The sequence below is a fragment of the Pygocentrus nattereri genome, chromosome 5, assembly GCF_015220715.1.
Source record: "Pygocentrus nattereri isolate fPygNat1 chromosome 5, fPygNat1.pri, whole genome shotgun sequence".
NCBI classification, from domain to species: Eukaryota; Metazoa; Chordata; class Actinopteri; order Characiformes; family Serrasalmidae; genus Pygocentrus; species Pygocentrus nattereri.
The window spans coordinates 12,122,001-12,144,735 of record NC_051215.1 but is presented as its reverse complement, the minus strand read 5'-3'; the positions used below and the strand labels follow the sequence as shown (position 1 = coordinate 12,144,735).

General features: G+C 38.8%; 1 protein-coding gene across 9 annotated transcripts in view; it reads right to left on the bottom strand.

The window, feature by feature from the left end:
* Window positions 1–2,018: 2,018 nt before the first annotated feature.
* Window positions 2,019–22,735, bottom strand: part of inpp4b (inositol polyphosphate-4-phosphatase type II B) — a 578,351-nt gene continuing 557,634 nt past the window's right edge. For 7 of the 9 annotated variants that reach the window (XM_037538633.1, XM_017717646.2, XM_017717649.2 and 4 more), the window contains 3 exons: window positions 22,157–22,269; window positions 17,268–17,422; window positions 4,712–4,908 (listed from right to left, as the gene is read on the bottom strand). In XM_037538633.1, coding sequence (XP_037394530.1) covers window positions 4,731–4,908; window positions 17,268–17,422; window positions 22,157–22,269 — 446 coding nt within the window. In that variant the 3' untranslated portion in view covers window positions 4,712–4,730. Of the gene's footprint in view, window positions 2,406–4,711; window positions 4,909–17,267; window positions 17,423–22,156; window positions 22,270–22,735 lie in introns of those variants that run through there. The other 2 variants (XM_017717648.2, XM_017717647.2) reach the window with 2 other exon arrangements.

The window sequence follows — 22,735 nt, the reverse complement described above, 5'->3', positions numbered from 1 at the left end:
CCAAAACACAAGACTTAGTCAGTATTTGAGTGGCAGAAAGAAAAGCATTTGTCAAAGCTGGCCTGTGAAGGAGACTGGGCTATGATTCCTCACCAGTAATGTAAGTCAGATATCAAATTATTATATTTTTGTTTCTTAAGGTTGTGTAAGCAGTTATTAAGCCTGATGACCACTTACTTTTTCCGTATGGGTGATATTAATGCTGGAAAACTGTCCCTTAATCCCTTCATCAGCCCAACAGTGTGACCAAAGTTTGATTACACACTTCTACAACCTAAGAACAGCTCAGCCATTTGCTCTGAAGTCCCTGTAGTTACTGAGTAATAAGCCTTGGTATGAAATAAGTCTGTGATTTTAAAGGCTTTGATTATTATTAATATAAGTTTTTGTTTAAAATTCCATTTTGTCTAAATATCTCAAACCATTCAGTGGGACAGTATTCAACAACATGGAAATCAGGAAGGGGGCAAAACCTTTTCTTTTATGGCACTGTGATGAGATTAGAGTAGTCAGATCTTTAGTGCTCCAAGCAAAGTGTCAGATTACGATACACCACCATGTTTGATTTAGAACAGAAGCTTTTGGAATTTGGAAGTAAGCTGATCTTTTCATGCCTGGTTTATACTGTGTGACAGGCACGTCTCACGGTACAGCATTTCAAATTTCAATACAGCACAACCTGTCACACATGACAAGTGTAATCATGCATGGGTCCAAGTTCCACTCAGGTCCTGAAAGAAAGTTTATTAGGGAACACGGACAGCTGGAGGGAAGTCTTAGGAAGAAATCTCCATCAGTCCTGTAACCACAGAAATCGAAGTCACTAACACAACAGCTTACTGCATGAAATATCTCCAAAAAAAAGCAAGAAAAGAAAACATGACTAATCTGTGCATTTGAAAAGTCTACATTGAATTTGTTGAAGAAATAGTGTTGTATAAACCACCCCACCACTTCATTAAGCACACGTCCTTGAATATACATTATTTGTCCATTTTATCAGCTTCACTTACCATATTGGTGCACTGTAGTCTATCTGTGTCTCTGCATACTTTGTTAGCCCCCTTTTACCCTGTTCTGTAGTACCCACAGAGCAGGTACTATTTGGGTGGTGCATCATTAGCACTGCAGTAACACTGACGTGGTAGTGGTGTGTTAGTGTGCGTTGTGCTGGTCTGAGTGGATCAGACACAGCAGGGCTGCTGTAGATTTTAAGCACCTCAGTGTCACTGCTGGACTGAGAATAGTCCACCACCCAAAAATATCCAGCCAACAGTGTCCTGTGACCACTGATGAAGGATGACCAACACGAACTGTGCTACTGTCTCTACAAGGTGGACCAACAAGGTAGAGTGGACAGTGAGTGGACCCAGTGTTCAAAAACTCCAGAAGCACAGCTATGTGTGGTCCACTCATACTAACACAACACACACTAACACACCATCACCATGTCAGTGTCACTGCAAAACAAGTGTGAAGCATTTTGGCTTAAATCTGGGTGGGAATGTAGACTTTGAGTGAGAGTTATTATTAAACCAAATCAATGTCTTGTGGAGGCAGAGGTCAAAGCAGTGATCAGTAGTGGAGGAAATGCCATCCAGATGACGTCTTTTTCAGGGAAGGCATTCTGCATGTATTACAACAGCATTGCTCCGTATTCAAAGAAGCTGCTATGGTTACAGATGCTGTTCTGCAACATAGCAAGATGTTTTGCTCATATTATCAGTCATACTCTGAACATTAAAGGTTGCCAGAGTAGAGGTATTCTGGGCGGATCTTAAATGAAAAGCCTTAGGTGGAGCCTTACAACAGTAAAACAACAGAAAATTTCACAAGCATTCCACCAGACAACTTATTATAAGATCATGAGTGGGCTCACATGATGACTGGCCCTTTTTAGGTAACAGTGGCCATTTAAATAATCTTGCACATGGCTTTTTTCCCTATAAACCCATCTTATAGAATAATAAAAAGTATAAAATAAAAATACTCTAAACACCATACTAAAAATACCAAGCTTAAAAATAATAATCTTTAATTTTTAATGAGTTAATAACACTTATTACAGTTGTATTGCTGCACTCTGTGTCATGCACAGTGTAGAAACATATATAAATATACATGCACTTTTTTTCTAGATTTTTACATCAACTTGTGAATGCACAAAAAATATTTTCCAATAAAATTAACAGAAGTGAATAATAATAATAATAATAATAATAATAATAATAACAACACAGTGAAGATGAACAAGAGTCCACGATGTCTTGTCTCATGAGTCCACTTTTCCATAGGTCCCCTCCGGTGGGCGGTAATACTTGGGGAAGGCCATCAGCTGCAGCATGTTAAAAGCATACTTCCTGCATTTTATATTCTTTTGAACGTTCTCAATCCGGCAGCCATGTCTGATTTCAGGAAGATGGAGAGAGAGGGAGAGAAGGGAAAGGAAAGGATGACAATGGATTTATGGCAGCATGAGAGTGGTGGTGATCATGTCCATCTACAGCAACAAAACAATGAAGTGGCTGCAGCACAGCGAGCCAAAAATAAAAAAAGGCATCTCAACAAGTGGCCATGACTTCAATATTAGAGATAAATCTCATGTCTCTCTGCAAGACCCAGCTTTCTTCATAAGCTTATTCAAGACATTTTGACTTCAAGTAACAACACAAACTGGACTCACATTCACGTCCAATACCCTGTAAGATCTTTTGCCCTTTTTTGTACATGTTTGTTCTGTGTTTCTTTTCTTCCAGTAAGTGTCCAGAAGTAAGCACTGCTGAATGAAGACTGGAACCTACTCCTGATTTCATGATCGTGAACAGATGCCACTGCAATATTGTTCAGTATGAATTCCACCCTTCTGCAGATAATGGTGCTAAAAATAAAGTGTCATAAAATGCTCAAATTATGGAAAGCAGAATAAAATTAGGCAAAGGGAAAAAAAACACTTGAGTTTAAACCACATGTCCTGCAGAGCACATTGTGAATTTATATTTGTACCATTAACTTCAAAGCTAATTTCTTCCCAAACTAATAAAGAAGAGCAGCATAAAGGAGACTTTAGAGGCAGGGGAGGAATTGGCCTGAATGAGCAGGGGTGTTTTGAAGTGCCTCGTTGGAAATGCAAGGATTACAGGCTCTTCCCGTAACGCTGATGGGGAAGGGCTGGAGATGAAGCAGTGAAGCTGAGATCAGGCATTGCTCATATTGCAGTAGACAGTGGGGCAGAATTGAAGTTCTAGATGTCATTAAAACCTGTCTTATCTTGCAAGCCAGACTTGAGTCTGGTGTGATTCATCACTCAATGTGGCCAAGATACAGCCTACTTTGATAGATAGGGTAAGTGACCAATCACAAACTGTTTTAGAGTGATGCGTAGGGGCAGAGCGTCATAATGGTACTACAGCAAAAACAGACCTGTGAGAAACAAGGTGGTGTGAGTGTGAGGATCTTGTTGACTAGCAACTAAATGATCGAAAAATCATTAAAAACTATGTACAGTACAGACCTATCATTCAGTAGTTTGAGACTTCTGCTACAAACTTTGAATTTTTAAAAATTAAGAATTGTAGCTACTAATTTTATATTTCTGTAATATATCCGTTTGTCGACAAAACCTTGTATCTCCAAATTTTACTTTATTTTTAATGTTAGTCAATGGAACCCGAGTTATTTCCAAGTAATTTTTTTTGGCCCATTCATCAGGAAATTTACACACAAGGGCAATAGTTACTTTTGAATTAGGTCAAAAACTGATAAACAACAAAAACGGAGATACAAGGTTTTGTTCCAACAACAGCAATTTGTAAATGCAACATTAGTAGCTCACAGCAGATGGCAAAAAACCCAAACAAACAAAAAAAGACACTATAACACACCAATGCCCTATAAACAGTCCAATTTTTGTTGTTAGCTTAAAAATCTGAGAATGGGTCCTATGGCTTCATTTATTATATTCTCCTCATTGTTGTTTGGCCAGGAAGCTGGCTTAACCCCAGTACTCTGTTTCGAAAATATCAGCATGATATGAAAAACAAATACATGGTGTCCAGTCAAATGTGTTGCATCATGCTGACATTCACATCTGGTTTAAACAGCTTGGCTGATTATAGAGGGAGTGTTCTAGTTTTTGCACAGTGTTAGACGATCTGAGCACCATCTGTGAGCAGAGCTTCTGAAACAAATGGTGCATTTAGTCTTGATCAACTTATAAACCGTCAACTCAAAACTGCCAAATAACTAAATTGTAACTCCCAGTTTTTGCAGTTTGCATTTGGGTGGTCAATGGCACCTAGTAAATTTATCACAGGACCAATATGGATTATTGCCAGTGCAGTCTACAGCATTCAGAAGGTATCAGAGAAGGTATCAACTGGTGTTTTGTCACAAGTAGTCAATTCAGATACAGTTCTGGTACAGTTTCCTTGGTTCACAAGTTTAGGTGGATCAACTGAATGTACCATTAAACGGGTTTCCTACGGTATCCTCATATTCTACACCAGAGATGATGAGTCACCTCCAAATGTGCATTAACTGTATCTACAATGGTAAAAAAGACACAAAGGAATGCACCTGAGGGGTATTAAGTCAAGAGGATCATGCAGTGAGAAAGGACACGTGAGTAAGCTTAATCCAGAGCTGGCACGAGGAGAGACAGAGCTAGAGCTTTAGCCCCTGTAGGAAGAAAGTTAAGACAGCACAAGTAAAGTTATGGTATAATCAGCGGTTTATTGATATTTTGCAAGCAGAAAAACAAGACTTAAAATGAGCCACACCACCAGCAGGTGTGAGCTAACAAGCAGGAGAGCGATTGGGTAGAAGTGGCGGGACGCTGGCTTGTGATTGGCTACTGAGCCGGCCTCAGGGTCGTCCCATTGGGCACCTTCTCCCTGGGCCAGCCGACTGCTAAGCAAATCGAGAACAGACAGAAAGAGAGAGAAACACACACACACACACACACGTTACAGAGGGTTAGTACAAATAAGCCAATGCAGCCTTGACCATACACACACACACACACAAACACACAAACACACACACACACACACACACACGGGTCCCAGACATATGAGCGATGTCTTAGGGATTTGGTAGGTGCGGTCGAGGGAACATTTTGTGACAAGCAGGATCTCTCAAACTGTGCACTCACTCACACAACTCCAAAGAGCTGTAACCCTCAAAAGAAATTAATTTATTTATTGTTATTCTATTTTAATATCCTCTTAGCTAAATACTAGTTAACAGTCTGTGTGTCTGATCTGTCTGATCTATTCAGTATGTTACACATCATACATGTGTTACTCACCAAGACAAACTGTGTGTATGTGATACATATTTGGTGAAATAAGTGATTCTGATTTTGAAACTAAAAGCTCAACAGGCACCGTATCTTAATCAGAACATTACTTTTTGCAAATTTCCCCCTCGGCCTAAACGTAGACAGTCAGTCAAAACAAAGTGGTACTGCTTTCTTTTACAGTCACTTAAGTATTAATCAGAATGAGATGCAAGGGAAACTGCAAGTGATGGTAAAATTTCAAAACAGTCTGACTAACATACACTATTATATCAAAAAGGTTCTAGATATTACCTGAGTAAGTGTGTGGTACAATCTTTCTGGATAAATGATGGTAAGTAATGATATGAATTTTTTGTTTAAATTTTGGCAAAAGCAGATAACTCCAATAGGCCTTTCATGTTTAGAGTTAAACAACGGCATGTAATAGATAGTTTTTGTGCAATATTTTACATCTTTTAACATTGAACAAGAAGGTAAAGTGCTGAAAATTGCTAAAAGAACAGCATATTAATGGGCAATATCACACATTGATAAGATTATACCTCAGTAAATGCTAAGGTCAAGTCTCAAATGGTTCACTGCTCCCTATACAGTTCTAAAACTCAACTTTTACACCCAAATATTTTACACCAAGAAAGTGGCTCTCTGTTAGACACACTGTGCTCTATTTAGATTCAGTAGCCAATATTTTAAGACCTATGTGCTGCAACTTGTAGAGAGAACGAAGTCGTTTGAGATTCTGCCTAAAACTGTTTGCGGTAGTGCTGCGTCTCCTGACCCGAATATTGCGTGCTGATTCGCTGAACAGATTTATTGGGTTTCTGCTCAAGAACATTACTGGCATTTGACTGTTTCTGCTGCAGAACATGAACCTGCAATACCTTGACAATGAACAATTATGGCTTTTGTGACAAAACATATTTAGGGTTCATAATGTGCTGTGTTAAAAATAACTCAAGACGGCTTGTTTTTAAAAGGATGGCTCTTATCGTTCTTTTCCAAATGAACTCTCTAAGTGTTACTGACAGTGCTTGGTGTCCAAACATTGGTGTGCAAACTTTACTAAGGTAGAAACAGTAAGTCCCCCCTTTATGCAAAACCTGCAACCATCGTTTCCCATTATTTGATTTGGGCCACTTTTACCTGCTGTGTAAACATAACCTTATTTGTAGAACCACTTTAATTAGATATACATGAGCATCATTTGAGGCCCACAGCAACTCCTTTGGGTTCAAGTCAAGACTTTGACAAGACAACTTTTAAAATATTCATTTTGTTTCTTTTCAGTCATTAAGATGTGGACTTTAGCTTTAGTTCAAGGACAGAGGAATAAACACTCTCCCTAAGAATTCTCTGATAATCAACAGAATTCATAGTTCCTTCAATACTACCAGTCCAGGCTCTGAGGCAGCAACACATCTCCACACCTTCCCTCTACCCCCAGGTTTGAATGATGGTATGATGTCTCTATTGTGAAGTGCAGAAGTTGCTTTACAGCAGATACACTATTAAATTTGAGCTGACCGGACATGTGTTGTCTAGAATATTATGTTTTGGGCTGTTCTGTTCATAGAACAATTGTCCCAAAAAGCTTAGAGGTTGTCCAGGCCCTTTAGTTTTTTGTTTCTTTTGGTTAGCAGTGTTTTCTGCCTTGCTGCCCTTTTAGGAGTGGCACGTTGGCCCATTTCTCAGTATGAAGCCATGGGCTCTGACCTTAGCTGAGGCTAGAGAGATGTTTTCCTGAAAATCTAGAAATTGGCAGGCCGCCCTAGGGTACCTAGGGTTCGTAGATAACAGATCTCACATTAGTAGTTGTTTTGTACCATTTGCAGATGAAGAGATTACAAGAGCTTTTTTCTTCTTCTTTAGAGTCTTAAAGTCTTTACATGCTGTGTGCTGATTTAAAACGGTTAATATACAAGCACTAGTGGTGTTTCTTTTAAAGTTACAAAATGTACCTTGAACTGAATACAGTTAGTTAATTTCTGTTAATTGGATTTACTGATTTGTTTCTGGTGGTTATGTGGTCTTCTCTGGCATCTGATACCTGTAATCTGAATCAGTTACCATAGAGGAAAATCACATAACTCACAGTTTCCAAGGACAAGGAGAAAAAGTTCTTTGAAAATGTCAATGTCAAGGCTAAATATAGTATTCGCAGCCCTCATGAAGCTTGAGCTTTTTCCATTCCATTCTATATTTATAGACAGCAGTATGTTATCCAGCGTCAGAGAACATATAAGCAAGTCTATTAGAGAATGCCTAGTGACTCGCCACTGTTTGATATGAGGGCTTGATCATTTTTTCATGCAGTTTACACAGTGCTACCTGATGATCTGTAAGCTTCAAGTACCTGTTAGCTAAATTAGCACCAGCACAAAACTAAAGACGCCAAACTTGTCATAGCTGATTCACTACATACACTACAAAATATTGATTTAAAGGCAACGAGAAATTAAGGGAAGGAATCAAGCTATAGCAATTCTATGAAAAATGTCATACAGATTATCACTCTTGATCTACGGGCATCCATGTCTCTCTGCACATAACCTGACTGTGCCAAATTCCATAAACAGTGTTCTCATAGGAATCACTAATGAGACCTAATAAAACTTCTCCAACAGCACTGTTTGCTTTAAATATCTACATTGACAGTACTTCAATCACGTCGCCTAACCCTAAGAACAAGGAAGAGATGTTTTCTAAAACCACATTAGTGATAAAAGACAACTCATTCTGTCCAGCAAAGAGTTTCGTTTTCCTCTAAATCACGTGATGCAGATGATTTCTTCATTTCACATTTGCAACAAAAAAAGAGCTGTCTTTGATTCATCAAAAAGAAAAGCAGCAGATGTCTTTTCCAAGTGTCACGCTGTACATATTTGGCACTTTGACAACAATTCAGAACATGTTAGTCTAAATACACCTGAACAGACAAACACACAAAGCGTGAGTGAAAGTAACTAAGCTAAGTGAGAATGATCAGAAAAGCCCAGAATGATCTCATCCTTAATCACATTAACCAAACCTAATCTGCTACCTGCTCCTTAAATAGGGAAGAGAGACAATAAACGGGCTTTCAAGGTCACTTACAACACATTAGCTGTGAGTTTAAACAGGTTCAGCCTGCCTGCACTCCTTCCATCTCCAAAACAAACAGTGTCACTTTATCTCTGCCCTGCAGCCACAACAACAAATCAGTTCCCTCTGTGAGCAACATAGCAAAGTGACCTGATAACCAACACAGCACAGTGTCTCATGGAACACATGAGAAAATCTGAATGGTGTCGGTGATCATTTGCGTGGCATGATAATTATGGTCTGTTGCACCTGATGTACCATAATGTCATCAGAAGCCTGTAAAAATGTACAGGTGATTTAAAAATATTCAACTGATTTTACAATTATTTATTTCACTTGTAAATCATTAAAGAACAATGCAGCAAATTCTAAACGGTTTAAATGAGCATAAAGTTCCTTATGTAATTATACAAATGCTCAATATGAACCTCCTCCAGCTGTACGGACAACATCAACGTGAAAGTCAAATTCATCCCCTACTCATTTACATTTACGGCATTTGGCTGACGCTCTTATCCAGAGCAATTTGATCATTTTACACAAGTAGGCAAAGGTAGTGTTAGGAATCTTGCCCAAGGACTCTTATTGGTATAGTGTAGGGTTCTTACCCAGGTGGGGGATTGAACCCTAGTCTACAGCAGAGAAGGCAGAGGTGTTACCCACTACACTACACCAACCACTACTCGACTGAGCATGTCAGGTGTCACTGTACTCACGGCTCTTTCAATGCGATTTCGGAGATCATTCAATGTTGTGGAACGAATGCTATGAGCTGTTGGAGGTTCACTGCAAAATATAATCACGTTGCACAGTTATGACGGATTCATTCTTATTGACGTGGAGAATGCAAAACAATTTGTGCTCAGGGGTCACCATCTCCTCACAGACTGAAGGGAGCTTACGGTAAAAGTCAGAAATTCTATGACCCCCTCTTTCAATTGGTATGTGATTGGTTCCTATAGGTACCTCACAGTTGGCGCTTTGAAATCGGATAAATCTTTTTGAACCACCCTATATACACTCGTGTCCAAATATTCATGTCCATATCCAAATGACAATTTATTGATTTTCTAAGTGGAAAAAAAAGTTAATATGCATAATAAAAAATAGACATGTGATAAATCTAAATCTTTCATCCTTCTTCTTCACTCCACAAGAATGAATATAAAGTTATTCTGAAATATTAAATGTGTGGAGAACAATGAAGAGATCTAGATTATTGCAATATGACATGACTTAGTAAGTTTTTTCAAATGAATAGCCATAATGCCTCATATATTCAACGAGCGATTAAATCTCACTGTAGACTGGAAATTACAGTAGATTTATTGCAGCCAAAAATTATTTATGTCTAAATAACAATTTGTTGTTCCACAAATTCTTGAAAATGTATTAAACAGACATTGCAATTATTATTTTATAGCATCTTTTCTCTTTAAATTAAGTGGTGCCATTTGGGTAAATCAATCTTTTAACAGTGACAGACTAAAAAAAATCTATAAAAACATCTTCTGAGTGAAAACAAAACTCCCTTAAAGCTCTGAGCTACAAAAAAAAATCCTCATGCTTTTCTTGCAGCTTTTTTTTATTACTCTGAACATTTTCATGTTGTTGGTAAGAACATGTAATATAATATGGAGCCTAGAACAGCTGTACTCCAGACACCGTTCAGAGAGCACAGGGCTGCACATTTACAGACTAGGTGGGTTGGAGTCCATTATCAAGTCCTCCGTTATCTTTACCAACAATTTTAGGAGATAATAAAATATACTGAACTCTCTCTTGGAGTTGGACACCCATTAGTCAGATTTAATGTTGCGTAGGAGGCACAGACTACTCACTTCTTAATGGGTGATTTATGACTAGAGCATTTTCAGAATTGTGTTGTTCCATCTGGTTTGGCCAAATATTTCAAGCTAAGGCATTTGTTTTTCTAAGCAGCTGTGCCTGCATGTAAAAAAGTTAAAATGGTATGCTGTGGGACTGCCAAGTGGGGTGACTATCATCATGGTTGATCCCCCAGCAATTCCACAACCATCTGTGGTCAGTAGGTTGGGTGAGTAGGATGGTCCCACATCAACTCCAATCTTTAATGTGATGCTTGTGGTGTTTGTTAACTGACATAAATGTAAGTTAGTGTTGCAAGTTGAGCTGTACAATAATACTACATTAACTGCAGCTTCTCAAAGGAAGCACATGCTGGCCTTCACCCCTCTAGCTTGGTAGCATCATGCGTTGGGGGAGATCTAGCTAAGGGGGAGGAACTCACAATGACCAAGCTGGGGGAGATTGGGTCAAAAAAAGCACTGTTTAACACTGGAGTTTGCCAATCAGTATCACGTAAGCCAATGGTGTCCAGTCTTATCTGCAAAGTGCCCCTGCAGGCTTTTATTCTAATCAAGCAAGAACACACATAAAGCTGTCAACACACATGCTTTATTGGAATAAAAAAAATCCCACACTGGCATTTTGCGGATGAGTTTGGACACCCCTGACATCAACAAAGCGCATGTGAAGCGACCATGCATCCAGCTTACACCGTTACTACACCATTAGTACAGAGCAGGAGCTGCTAGAACTTGGGAGTATGTGATTTGACTAGATCTTTGAGGAGCCGATGCTTCCCTCACATATCTATAGTGTATTGATTAGACACACATTAAAATTGATTAAAAATGGAAGCATTTTTCTGTTCTGTCAGACAGATGACTAAAGACACTCCTTCTGAACAACATAGTATTTCTGAGTGGTTTGATGCAAAATGGTTCCCTATAGAGAAACGTCATGACTTTGGTCTCTTTATGGCGGTGGTGATAGGAACTAGATGTCGTGACACCTTCACTAATACAACCGTGTTTATTTGTGATTCAAGGAATGATGCCTCTTATCCATCAACTTATTTACATGTATTATATCTGGATGAAGGCAATAAATGGATCATCTGGGCCAAGTCCTCCAGACTCGCTTTGTTCATGGAGGCAGTCAGATTGTTGGACAGATATGGAGCCTGATGGACCTTGAAACATTCTCACTGAACTGCAACCACGGCCTTTTCTCTGTTGCACTCAGCCATGTTACAGTAAAACGTGAGCTTCACTCACTTTACGTGCACAGTCACTTTAGTCTATACATTGTCTGTGGTTTTATTTATCTCTGTGGCTGTGTTACTAAAGTAATGCACTGATAAAATTACACACGGACAGATTATTTCTGCTGTGAAACAACAGCTGGTCTATTTTCTGTATTGTCCTGTGATTAAAGATTGTAAAGTTATTGTTTATTGTAGAGAATAATTTATTGTGTGTTTGTATAGTTTGTCCAGATTTCTATTTATTGTCTGTCTGCACTGTTGTCTGCTGTGGTTCTATGTTAAAAAGAACCCTGACTATTGAGACATGTAAGCCTACATGTAGTGTATATGTCCAATCCTATTCAAATATGATGTGTAAGCCAAGCTTAATCTTTTACATATTTGTAACAATAGACACAGCCACTCTTGATTTAACTCACATATATCATTCAGCCTTTACAACTTTAGCTACAGTGTTAAATTTTTTTTGCTTTACATGTGTACGTACTTTGCACTTTTTTGATTGTCTTACTTTCAACAGGCCTGAATTCAGTGCAACCGTTTAACATCACAGAGACAGTGGTGATCTACTAGTAGAGGGCTTTTGTCTGTTTGTCATGTTTTTATAATACAACCCTATTTCTGAAAAAGTTGGGGCGTTGTGCAAAAAAGCACAAAAAAAAGCAGAACATAATAATGAGCAAATCAGCAAATCATTAAAACCCTAAACTTAATTGAAAATAGTACAAAGGTAATACACCAAATGTTAGAACTGAGAAATTTTATAGTTTTTTTTTTAAATATATGCCAATTTTGAATTTGATGGCAGCAACACATTTAAAAAAATTGAGGTAGGAATGACAAAAGGCTGGTAACGTTGGGTAAAAAACACCACCTAGTGCTTAACTGGCAACAGGACAGTAAAATGACTGGGCATAAAAAGAACATCCCACAGAAGCTGAGCCTTTCAGAAGTAAAGATGGGGAGGGGTTCACCACTTTGTGAAAGACTGCATGAGCAAATAGTTCAACAATTCAAGAATAACATTTCTCAGTTTAAAATAGCAAAGAACTTAAGAATTTCACCATCTATGGTACATAATACCACTAAAAGAATCCAGAGAAATATCTGTAAGGGACAATGCTAAAAAAACAAAACTGGCTGGCCGGGATCTTCAGGTCCTCAGGTGACACTAAAACAGACATAATTCTGTATCCCTGCACGGGCTCAGAAACACTTCTGAAAAGAACTGTCTGTGAACACAGTTTGTCACTGCATCTACAGATGCAAGTTAAAACTGCACCATGCAAACAAGAAAGCAAATGTAAACAGCATCCAGAAACACCACTACGTTCTCTGGTCTGAGCTTATTAAAATGCACTGAGGGGAAGTGGAAACGTGTCCTGTGGTCTGACGAATCAAAATTTGAAATTCGTTTTTGAAATCATGGACACTGTATCTTCCATGCTAAAGACCACCTAGTTTATTATCAGTGCACAGTTCAAAAGTCAACATCCATGATGGTATGGGGTGCATTAGTGCACATGGCATTAGTGACTTGCACATTTGATGCTGTGCGATATGTACATGTTTTGGCAACATATGCTGCCATCCAGATGACGTCTTTTTCAGGGAGGGGCTCAGCAAGACAGTGTCAAACCACATTCTGTACGTTCACCAGTAAAAGTGTCTGAGTACTAAATTGGTCCGCCTGCTGTCTGTACCTCTCACTCACTGAAAATATTTTGAAACACGTTATTAAACAAAAATATGACAAAGGAGACCCTGAACAGCTGAGCAGCTAAGGTCCTATTTCAAGGAAGAATGGAAAACATTTCATTATGAAAACTATGGCAGCAATCTCCTCAGTTCTGAAACACTTACAGAGTGCTGTTAAAAGAAGAGATGATGCAGCACAGTGGTAAACATGCCCCATCCCAACTTTTTTTTAATGTGTTGCTGGCATCAAATTCAAAACGCAGCATCAATATTTGATATGTTTTCTTTGTAGTATTTTCAATTAAATATAGTGTTTGCATGATTTACATATGATTCTGTTTTTAATTTACATTTTGCACAGTGTCACAATTTTTTTGGGGTTGTAAACACAAGTTTTCAATTTGATTTATACATAATATTTAAATCGTATTAGACATGTAGATTATGTCAAGCCATACAAGTCAGGTTTTCTTTTAAATGTAGTACTGTGTCCAAGAGAAACTATATTTTTTTCCTCCTTCAATGCATCTGTGATGAGAAGAATTGACAAAGATTAATCTGACTTCTATCCTGGAGTGTTCAAGATATTCACAGCCACTGTTTCTCTGTAGCTGCAGTGTTATCCTGTCTAAACTGTGTCGAGCACCACCCAGTTTTATGTTACTCCTCACAGTGACACATTGTTCATTACATAAAGAGCTTAATAATTAACAAGTGTGCTCAAGATCACATAAAGCACTAAATGTAAATCACGGTGAAGAAGAACATGACTCACCTAAGGTCAGTAAGGTGAGATGGTAGAGCAAGCATCACTTTGTACACTGAATCACTACAAAGCTTTTGGGGAACAACCACCTTCGCAACATTGCCAAGATAAGAAATGCCTTATCCCTGCATGATGCAGAGACATTAGTACATGCCTTTATTATTTCAAGGCTAGACTAGTGTAATGCACTACTGTCAGGATGCACTACAGGGAATTTAAGCAAACTTCAACTAGTCCAAAATGCTGCAGGCAGGGTCCTCACTAAAACTTGCAAATTTGATCATATCAGTGCAGTGCTACCATCACTTAATTGGCTGCCTGTTAAATTCCGTATTGATTACAAAATTCTTTTATTGACGTATAAAGCCCTATATAGGCTCACTCCTGAGTACCTGCAAGACCTTATTTCCTATTATGAGCCACCACGAGCATTCAGATCACAGAGTGCTGACTTTTTAATAGTTCCCAGAATTCAGAAGGCTTCAGCTGGGGGAAGAGCCTTTTCCTATAAAGCCCCAAAATTTTGGAATGATCTTCCAGAAAATGTTCGGGACACAGACTCAGTCTCAATCTTCAGATCTAGGCTGAAAACTCACTTGTTCAGTTTAGCTTTTGGTAGTTAATGTCCCCCCTTAGATAAAGGCAGCAGGTCCAGGGGTCCAAGGACACAGGGAATTATAGTAAACTGAGACGCTGGTGCTGTCGTCCCGCTGTCGTCTGGTCACTCAGGATTGTGGATGGTGGAGCGGAGGGTTGCCAAACTGTTTCAGAGTGCTCACGTGTCTGTGTGTCATTCTGGTTCTCTCTTTTTAGTTAAGCTGTTATAGTCAGATCTGCCGGAGTCATTAGCCACACTCTGGAAATGTTCTGGAAATGTTAGCTACACTCTGGAAATGTTCACATTCTGTTTCACATACACCCAAACAGAACAAAACTAATTCTATCTCCCTACCTTTTAACGACTGCCCACTTGTCTGGCCGAAGTTTTCATGGACTCCTAGGCATTACTACTACAACTACTACTACTACTACTACCACAACTACTACTACTACTAATACTACTACTACTACTACTAATACTAATATTAGTAGTATAATAGCTTTGTACGTAGTTTGACCAGAGGAGGATAGGTCCCCCCTTGCGAGCCTTGGTTCCTCATAAGTTTCTTCCTCATCTCTAAGGGAGCTTTTCCTTGCCACTGTCGCCCCTGGCTTGCTCATCTGGGGGTTTTTGCATTTCATGTTAAAACTTTGTCTTTGTGACAACATCAGTTGTAAAAAGCGCTATACAAATAAATTTGATTTGATTTGATCTGAGCTGATTTGGACAATGGGGGAATATAAGAACAGCAGAATTGATGGTATAGATAGTTGCAGCGTAGTGTTTTGTGGTTTTAGTGACTGTTTGATATTGTGTAACTTGTTTCCTGCCTTTCTGGGTATACGCTCATGCTTTCTGTCCATTCAGCAATAATAATGTAGAGAAGTCCAACCATTCCAACAAGCCTGACACGTAGCGTTAAAGGGGAATCTAATGATGTTTCAAAATGTTTGATTCATAATTGCTGAGATACAACCAAAGTCATTCAGGGTCATTTGATGAGAAATAGTGCACTGTAGAGAAACATATGATAAGAATCAGAGGTCAGAGCTTAAATATAGTCATCTTGTTTCCTATCCAAAACAACCAGTTACCAACATGTCTTCTAAGTTTTCCTGTAATGATAACTGGTACAACAGTGTTAAATCCAAAAAGACATTTTTTTGGGTCAGAGGTTGGTGGTTTTTGCTGTCCTGTTGTAGAGCCACACAAAATTATATTTTTAGGTAAAAATTAAATGTTCTTTTGCATTAAATTAAAGCGCTTCTGGTTGTTCTAACACACTTTTAACGCTAAATGGTCTTAACTGATGTTGTTAATGTATAAATGAATAAATATAATTCATCCTTTAACCCTAAAGATTGGCGCACAGACTGCTGGTCACCACAGCAACACAGATAACCCCCTAGCCCACCCAGCTAGTAGCTAAGGAAAAGGCAAAGAGATGAACATTTTTTTTAGATGAACATTAATGATTTGGAGACAAATGGACTCATTTGTATTTATAATCAATCCAGCTGTTTTCCTGATATGTTTAGCTATCAATGAGAAACTCAAATTCTAAAAAGTCACAAAGCTGAAATTTAATTCCTGTTCGAATTTTACACCTTCTGCAACTTCACAAGAAGCTAACTTCTGCTTTATAAAAAACAAACATTAAGAGACATTTGACAAGAACTATTCCACTTTTGGAAAAGTTTCCTGCTGGAGATGTGAGAAAAGTGGCTAAAGCAGAGCAAAGTAAGTCTGCATTTTCACTTATATTAAATTTGTTAGCCTATAAAAGCACATTAGCACATACTGAGACATATTTACAGCCAAGATGGGAAAATAGACATAAAATTTGTGGCTCCCAAAGTTTGATTTTTGCCGAATTTATAAAATGGCTCTTCTTAACATTAGGTTTGCCAAACCCTGCTTTGTGTACTACTTTGCCCTGTGTGTACCTCTCCAACATGAATGTACTAAATATGTTTTTTGAATAAAATTTCTCAAGACTACTGTAAAAAATGTCAGAGACGTCAGGCAGCAGTATTTGTATCCTGCATTTTCATAATATTCTTCTGTGAAGGAGCTTTTAAAGGCATTAAATGTTCTGGACATCTAGTTCATTGCGAATAATTCTATGTTTCTCTACAAAACCACACTTTACAAATGTTCATCAAAAGTTCATCAACATGCTCTGAATGACTTTGATGACATCATAATAATTAAAATATGCAGATAACAACTGCACATTTCCCCTTTAATTCCAACCTACTCATAAAAACTATTTCTCTTCTAAGGAAAACTTCAAAGAATCATGAATTAACCTCTTAGAATTTGTAGTCATCAAGTAGTTAGCAATCTTTCAGAATTTTATTAAAACTCAAACTCCTTTTGTGGAAGGGAAAGACATCTTTTAAATTTGTGCTATAACTTGTCATTTCATAGCATCAAAACAAATGAAAAAAGGTTGATAGAGACTGTAAACCGAATGCAAATGTAATTACATAACAAATGATGCAATCACATTTAAACAGTATTGCAAAAAGAAAGTAAGAACTCTACACTTTTACGGGTTAGATGCCCCTCAAGAAAGATGACAGTTCATCCTAAATTAACTTTCCTGCAACAACAGGCTTGATATGGAAATCCATTTAGAGTTAATACCATGTGAAAAGGTAGTAGGTAGGGAGATTTTAATGATGGAGGAGTGTGTGGAAGGGCTTTTGTTTAAGGTTCATACCTCCGCATGCAGTCCAGGGCCCGGACAAAGTAGTCCTTATGGAGCTGGTGCTCATCCCTCAGCAGAGCACACTGCTCAAGTGTCACTGACATGGATGTCCTGTCTTTGGCACTTTTACAGCTGGTGAAACGAATGCCATTCAGTCGCCGGCATATCTGACAAAAAAGAGAGAGCACATTTTATTTCCAATGTCATCCATTTGGTAATATTAAACTATTGCTGGTTTAGCCCTGCCCTCAGGCTCATTGCATCCTGAAGTACTATTCGGATGGAGTTGTACATGAGGAGATAATGTAATTTTAACTGCTGTCTGTCAGTGAATTTAGTTCTGCTGCGCCATATCAGTTGCATTTATGGACTGACTTGGATTTCAGTGCGTTTTACTTTCAATAAAATGCAGTGGAGAGAGGCCTCTGATGCACTCTGAGAGGCCTCTAACAGTATTCATTGGTTATGGAGATCTTTGCGAGCACCAGGTTCCTTGGTGTTCACCTAGCAGAAGAACCTCACCTGGTCGCACACACACATACACATAAAAATATGGGACTAACTCACTCCCCATTTCTTGCAGTTTCAAGTTATGGATTGAAACACTTCATTTGACATGATTGCAAATATGAAGACTTGCATTTTTGGATGCTACTTCCACAAGAATATCTGCATTTTTGCCAATTTTATACTTCACTTTAACATTGCCAGCTGCTAGAATTACTATATTAACCAAATACTGCATAAAGTATGTTGTTGCTCTGGTTGCTACCTCAGTGACCACTATGCTCATGTGTACTAGGCCAGGGGTGCACATCTCCAGTACTGGAGGGCCGGTATCGGGCACAGTTTGGTGATTTATCTGCTCAACTGCACCTGCTTACAATTATCTTTTAATTGGCAGGTTTAGTGGGTGTGTTTGAGTAGGGAAACCTCAAAACTGTGATGGACACCAGCCCTCAAGGACCAAAGTTGTGCACCCCTGTGCTAAGCTATTGGTAAGCTGCTAATATCTTTCATCCTCCTTTGCACAACTCCACATACTCTCTGTACTATGTACTGCCTGTGTCCTGTTTTGTATTTATTGTAAATCTTTGTATTTATTTATTGTACTCTACTGTGTCTTGCACTTGTGCTCCTTTGTTGCACAATGGTCCTGGACCTGTTGATTCGTTTCACTGTTTACTCATATATAGCTGAAATGACAATAAAGCCTGACCTGACTTGACTTGACCACTGTTTGCTATCCGGTGTCTATTACAAGAGGATGGGATCCCATTTTAAGTATTGCTTCCTCTTAGGGGTTCTTCCTCTTGCTCTTACACAGTGTTTCCTTCCCACCGTTGACATTGGGTTGCTTACTGGGGCCTGGACCTGTATTTTCTGTAAAGCTGCTTTGTGAAAGCAACTGTTACAAATAAACACTATTTATGTAAATATTGATTTGACATATATTAAACCTGTGCACATCAACATGTAAAATGCTATCATATCCTTTGGAAACAGAGTTTGGTAAGTACGCAGGCACTCGAGAAAGTGTGTACTTGAGTTCTCTGTGGCTAAAAACAGCTGATATGTACTCTCCTACCTCAGCTGTACAGAGCAGAATATTAGAACGTAAAAATTATGGATAAGATGTTTGATTTTATGCAGTGACAATGACTGTTGGCTGTGAATTCCCAAACTAATGATAATGCTAATAACATAGTGTATTCACTTAAGACAGGAGGATAGATGGTTAAAGTGAAAAAAGATGTCTCTATTAAATGCTTTGATAGGTCTTCTACTCTTTTCTGGTGCAAAGACAGCACATAAATAGAGCAGCCACTACCATCTCTGCCATTTATGCTGAGATTTCTTATGGCAAGAGATGTCTCCCTTCTAAATAGCACTTAAGAGATCTTAATAATATAGGTGGCTATTTAATCAATGCACTGCTTTTACTCCAGATAAGAACAAAAAACATCAAAACATTTAATCTAGCTGTTATTATACCCTATATGCCTATATACCCTGATGTCTGTCTTGCTCTCTTAAGCAAATGCACTGTCATTAGCTTGGAAATTCACTGCCAACAGCCAGCATCACCACATAAAATCAAACATTTTCTGTAACTTTCTATTCCTATGGCTAGTTTTGTTGGAGGTGAGAAGTGCTGGAATTCCCTAAAAATGACTGAGATGGTGCATTCAGATGGGATAAAAATCACAGTAAAAGTTACATTACCCCACCTGCTCATGTAAAATGAACCCAGACTGAATAGTGCTTAAGACTGAGCTGAGCAATTTGACAGTATTTATCATTACTGTGATAAATTACATCACAATATGCCACAATATTATTTTCTGAGCATACTGTGGGTATCATCAGTACTGACAAACCACATCCCAACTGCAAGTGTGATTAAAAAGAGAGGAGAAGTAGTTTGGATTAACTGGATTTAGTGCAGCACAGTGTGTGAAATGTTGAATACAAGAAATCCGATTCATAGTTTTTGATAGTATTTTTAAAATGACTTGTTTTCCTGTTCTGACTTTAAAAAATAATAAATAAATTACTGTGACATATATATATATATATATATATATATCACAAAAACTTTTCGAAGTATTGTGATATTACATTTTGCCATATCGTCCACCTTTAATAAGACCTGTTGTGCAGTCATAGGCTACAGGTTAAGGACCCAGCCTCGCGACCCAGAGGTCACCGGTTTGATCCCCTGAGTAGTTAATGATTGAGGTGAGGTCAAGACTAATTCAAGCTTGCAATCGGGGTTTTACTTTAAAAAAATGTCATTTTATATAACTGCAGGCACCTGTTATACTACACATCAGCACTTGCCCCATCAAGAATTCACTAAGTACAATAAGTCACAAGGCTGGCACATTCCGCTGGCAAGCGTCCAAATTCTGTGCCAACCTTAGGTAATCTAACCGGAAAGCAAGGGCTAGAAAAGGCTTGTTTATACCAGGTTTAATCTCCTTCTTTGAAAGCATTCGGAGTATCTGTTTTCTCACACACCCTTTCCACTTTTTAGATGTGACACAGTAACATACACTTTAAGGAAAACAAAAGTGTTACACTAACATACAACTTTGTGCAAAAATACAATGAGTAAGCATCTTCATAGGTTTATGACACTGCTGGAATGAGAAATACTGTTGGGGATCAGCACATTCTGATTGTTTTGTTTTTGTTCTGCTTTTTGCAAAGCCATTGACAGGTGCAGGTACATTGTGAACCAGTATGATTCAGAAGTGAAAAAAAGTGATTCAGCACTTCAGAGTTCACTACCCTTAGACCTCTGCTGTGAGAGTTCAAATCTGGAGGTAGGGCATCCTGATTTTTGTTGAGATAGAGGGGTAGGGTGAAGTGTTAGGGCTACATGGCCCTATAAACATTGGTTTTTCAGAGGTCTACTCCAAACAGTGTTATGAGGAAAAAAGGAAAAAAGGAAAAATAGAAATTATGATAACCATTGTTTTGTCTTAATTTGTCATTTCAGTGTATTATGATCCTTTACTTCATAACAAGCTTAATAATGGCTAGTTTGTATACTGATGTCTCGGTAGCTAGCTAGCTCAATTTCCCTTTCCACTTTAAATGGTGCAACAGTTACATTGTGGCACCTCAGGTGTGAGAACCTCATTGGGAGAATTTTGAACAAGAAGCTGGCCAATAGCTCAATTCAGCTTCATATCAGTAAAGAATTAGGGGTGGACAATAATAAATTAGTGTCGCATCCCCCTCTTTGAAGGTATATGATGCACTAAATGGAACTAAAGCCCAGCAGTGAGGTTGCTGAACCATGTAAAACAATGTAAATGTAATGCAAAGGCATCCATCCATTCATCCATTTTCTAAGCCGATTCTCCGTCAGGGTCGCGGAGGGGTGCTGGACCCTATCCCAGCGGTCATCGGGCGGAAGGCAGGACACACCCTGGACAGGTCGCCAGTCCATCGCAGGGCAGGCAGACAGACACAGACAGTCAATCACACCTAGGGGCAATTTAGCATGTCCAATTGGCCTGACTGCATGTCTTTGGACTGTGGGAGGAAACCCACGCAGACACGGGGAGAACATGCAAACTCCACACAGAGAGGACCCCGGTCACCCGGCAGGGGAATCAAACCTAGGCCCTCCTTGCTGTGAGGCGACACGCCACCGTGCCGCCCCCCGCAAAGGCATAACAGTGATTTTAAGGTCCAATTGTGCACCTTAAATAAACCTTTCCATGTGACAAGTACAAATTTGTACCTTTTCATAACCTAATGTTTAAAAACAGATCAATAAATTAAAAAGCCTGGAGACAATACGGGTGTGTGGAGTCAATACAACTTAGAACATATGATTTCAATGAATTATGAATGGTACAGTTATGTTCCCTCACTAAAAGTACTGAGATGTACCCTTGAGGGAACCACCCAGGGACAGAGTGTATGCAGCATTTTGTAAACTCTTTATTTGCATATTGCTGTGGCTTTTTGGCCCTTCACTCAATAATTCAAGGGTTAATTTAAGAGACAGCTTAAAACCCAGTTTAATTCTGTGGCTTTTACAAGTTGTGATGATATAGCATGTTTAATGTGCATCTTAGTTTATTTCTGGTGCTCTTTGTTTTAGGTAGTCTTAGCGTGCTTTGCCGTCTCTGTAGTTTTTTATTGGAGTCTTTTTAATCTTGATTAAGCTGTGCACCATTTGAAAGAAGAAAATGTGACTATGTGCAGGAATCTACAGTGACGTGGCGCAGCCATGTGAGCCGTGAAGGCTAAATAACCTGATTAGAAGCTTCTTGGTAATTTTCTGTGTGAAAACTGAGTGCTATTTAAGTTTGTTGTTCCCCGTCATTGACAACTTAGAGGCTTCTGTATGCTGGAGGACAGGTGCTGTGTCTTACCGCTCCCGCAAGCCAGAGAATCTCCACATTCTTCCTCTTCTTGGTCACTACATTCTGGCCCAGTGTTTCAAGTAACTCTTTAACATCAGCCTGTGTCTGAAAACAGGGCAGGCCTATTGGGGGGGTGAGGGGGGGGGGGGTGATGGATGTAGAGAGAAAGAGAAAACAACTGTCAAAAAGAGGAGGAAGAGACAGACACCTGAGATCTAGCCTGCCATGCTTCACTGAGTCTTTAAGAATGTTTTCTTTCTCCTATCAAAGCAGCTGCTGAAGATAAGGTGGCACACGTTCGCAAACAAGATAGGGAGGAAGATTAATGGGAAGAGACAAGACAAGATGCACTACAATGCAATTTGAAACAAGAGACAGTGTTCATTTACTGCCCAACTCTTTACCGGAACTGCCCGTGACCCACGCTTCACGTTTCATGATCCTGAATGTCAGTAATTTTTTATCATAAACAAGGTTTGGAATTGACTCTTGCCAAAAAGAAACGTGAAACCGAGGACGGTATTTGGAAGGACAGCAATAAAAAAGGCACAAAAATACCACTACATAATAACAAATGGATGGGAAAGC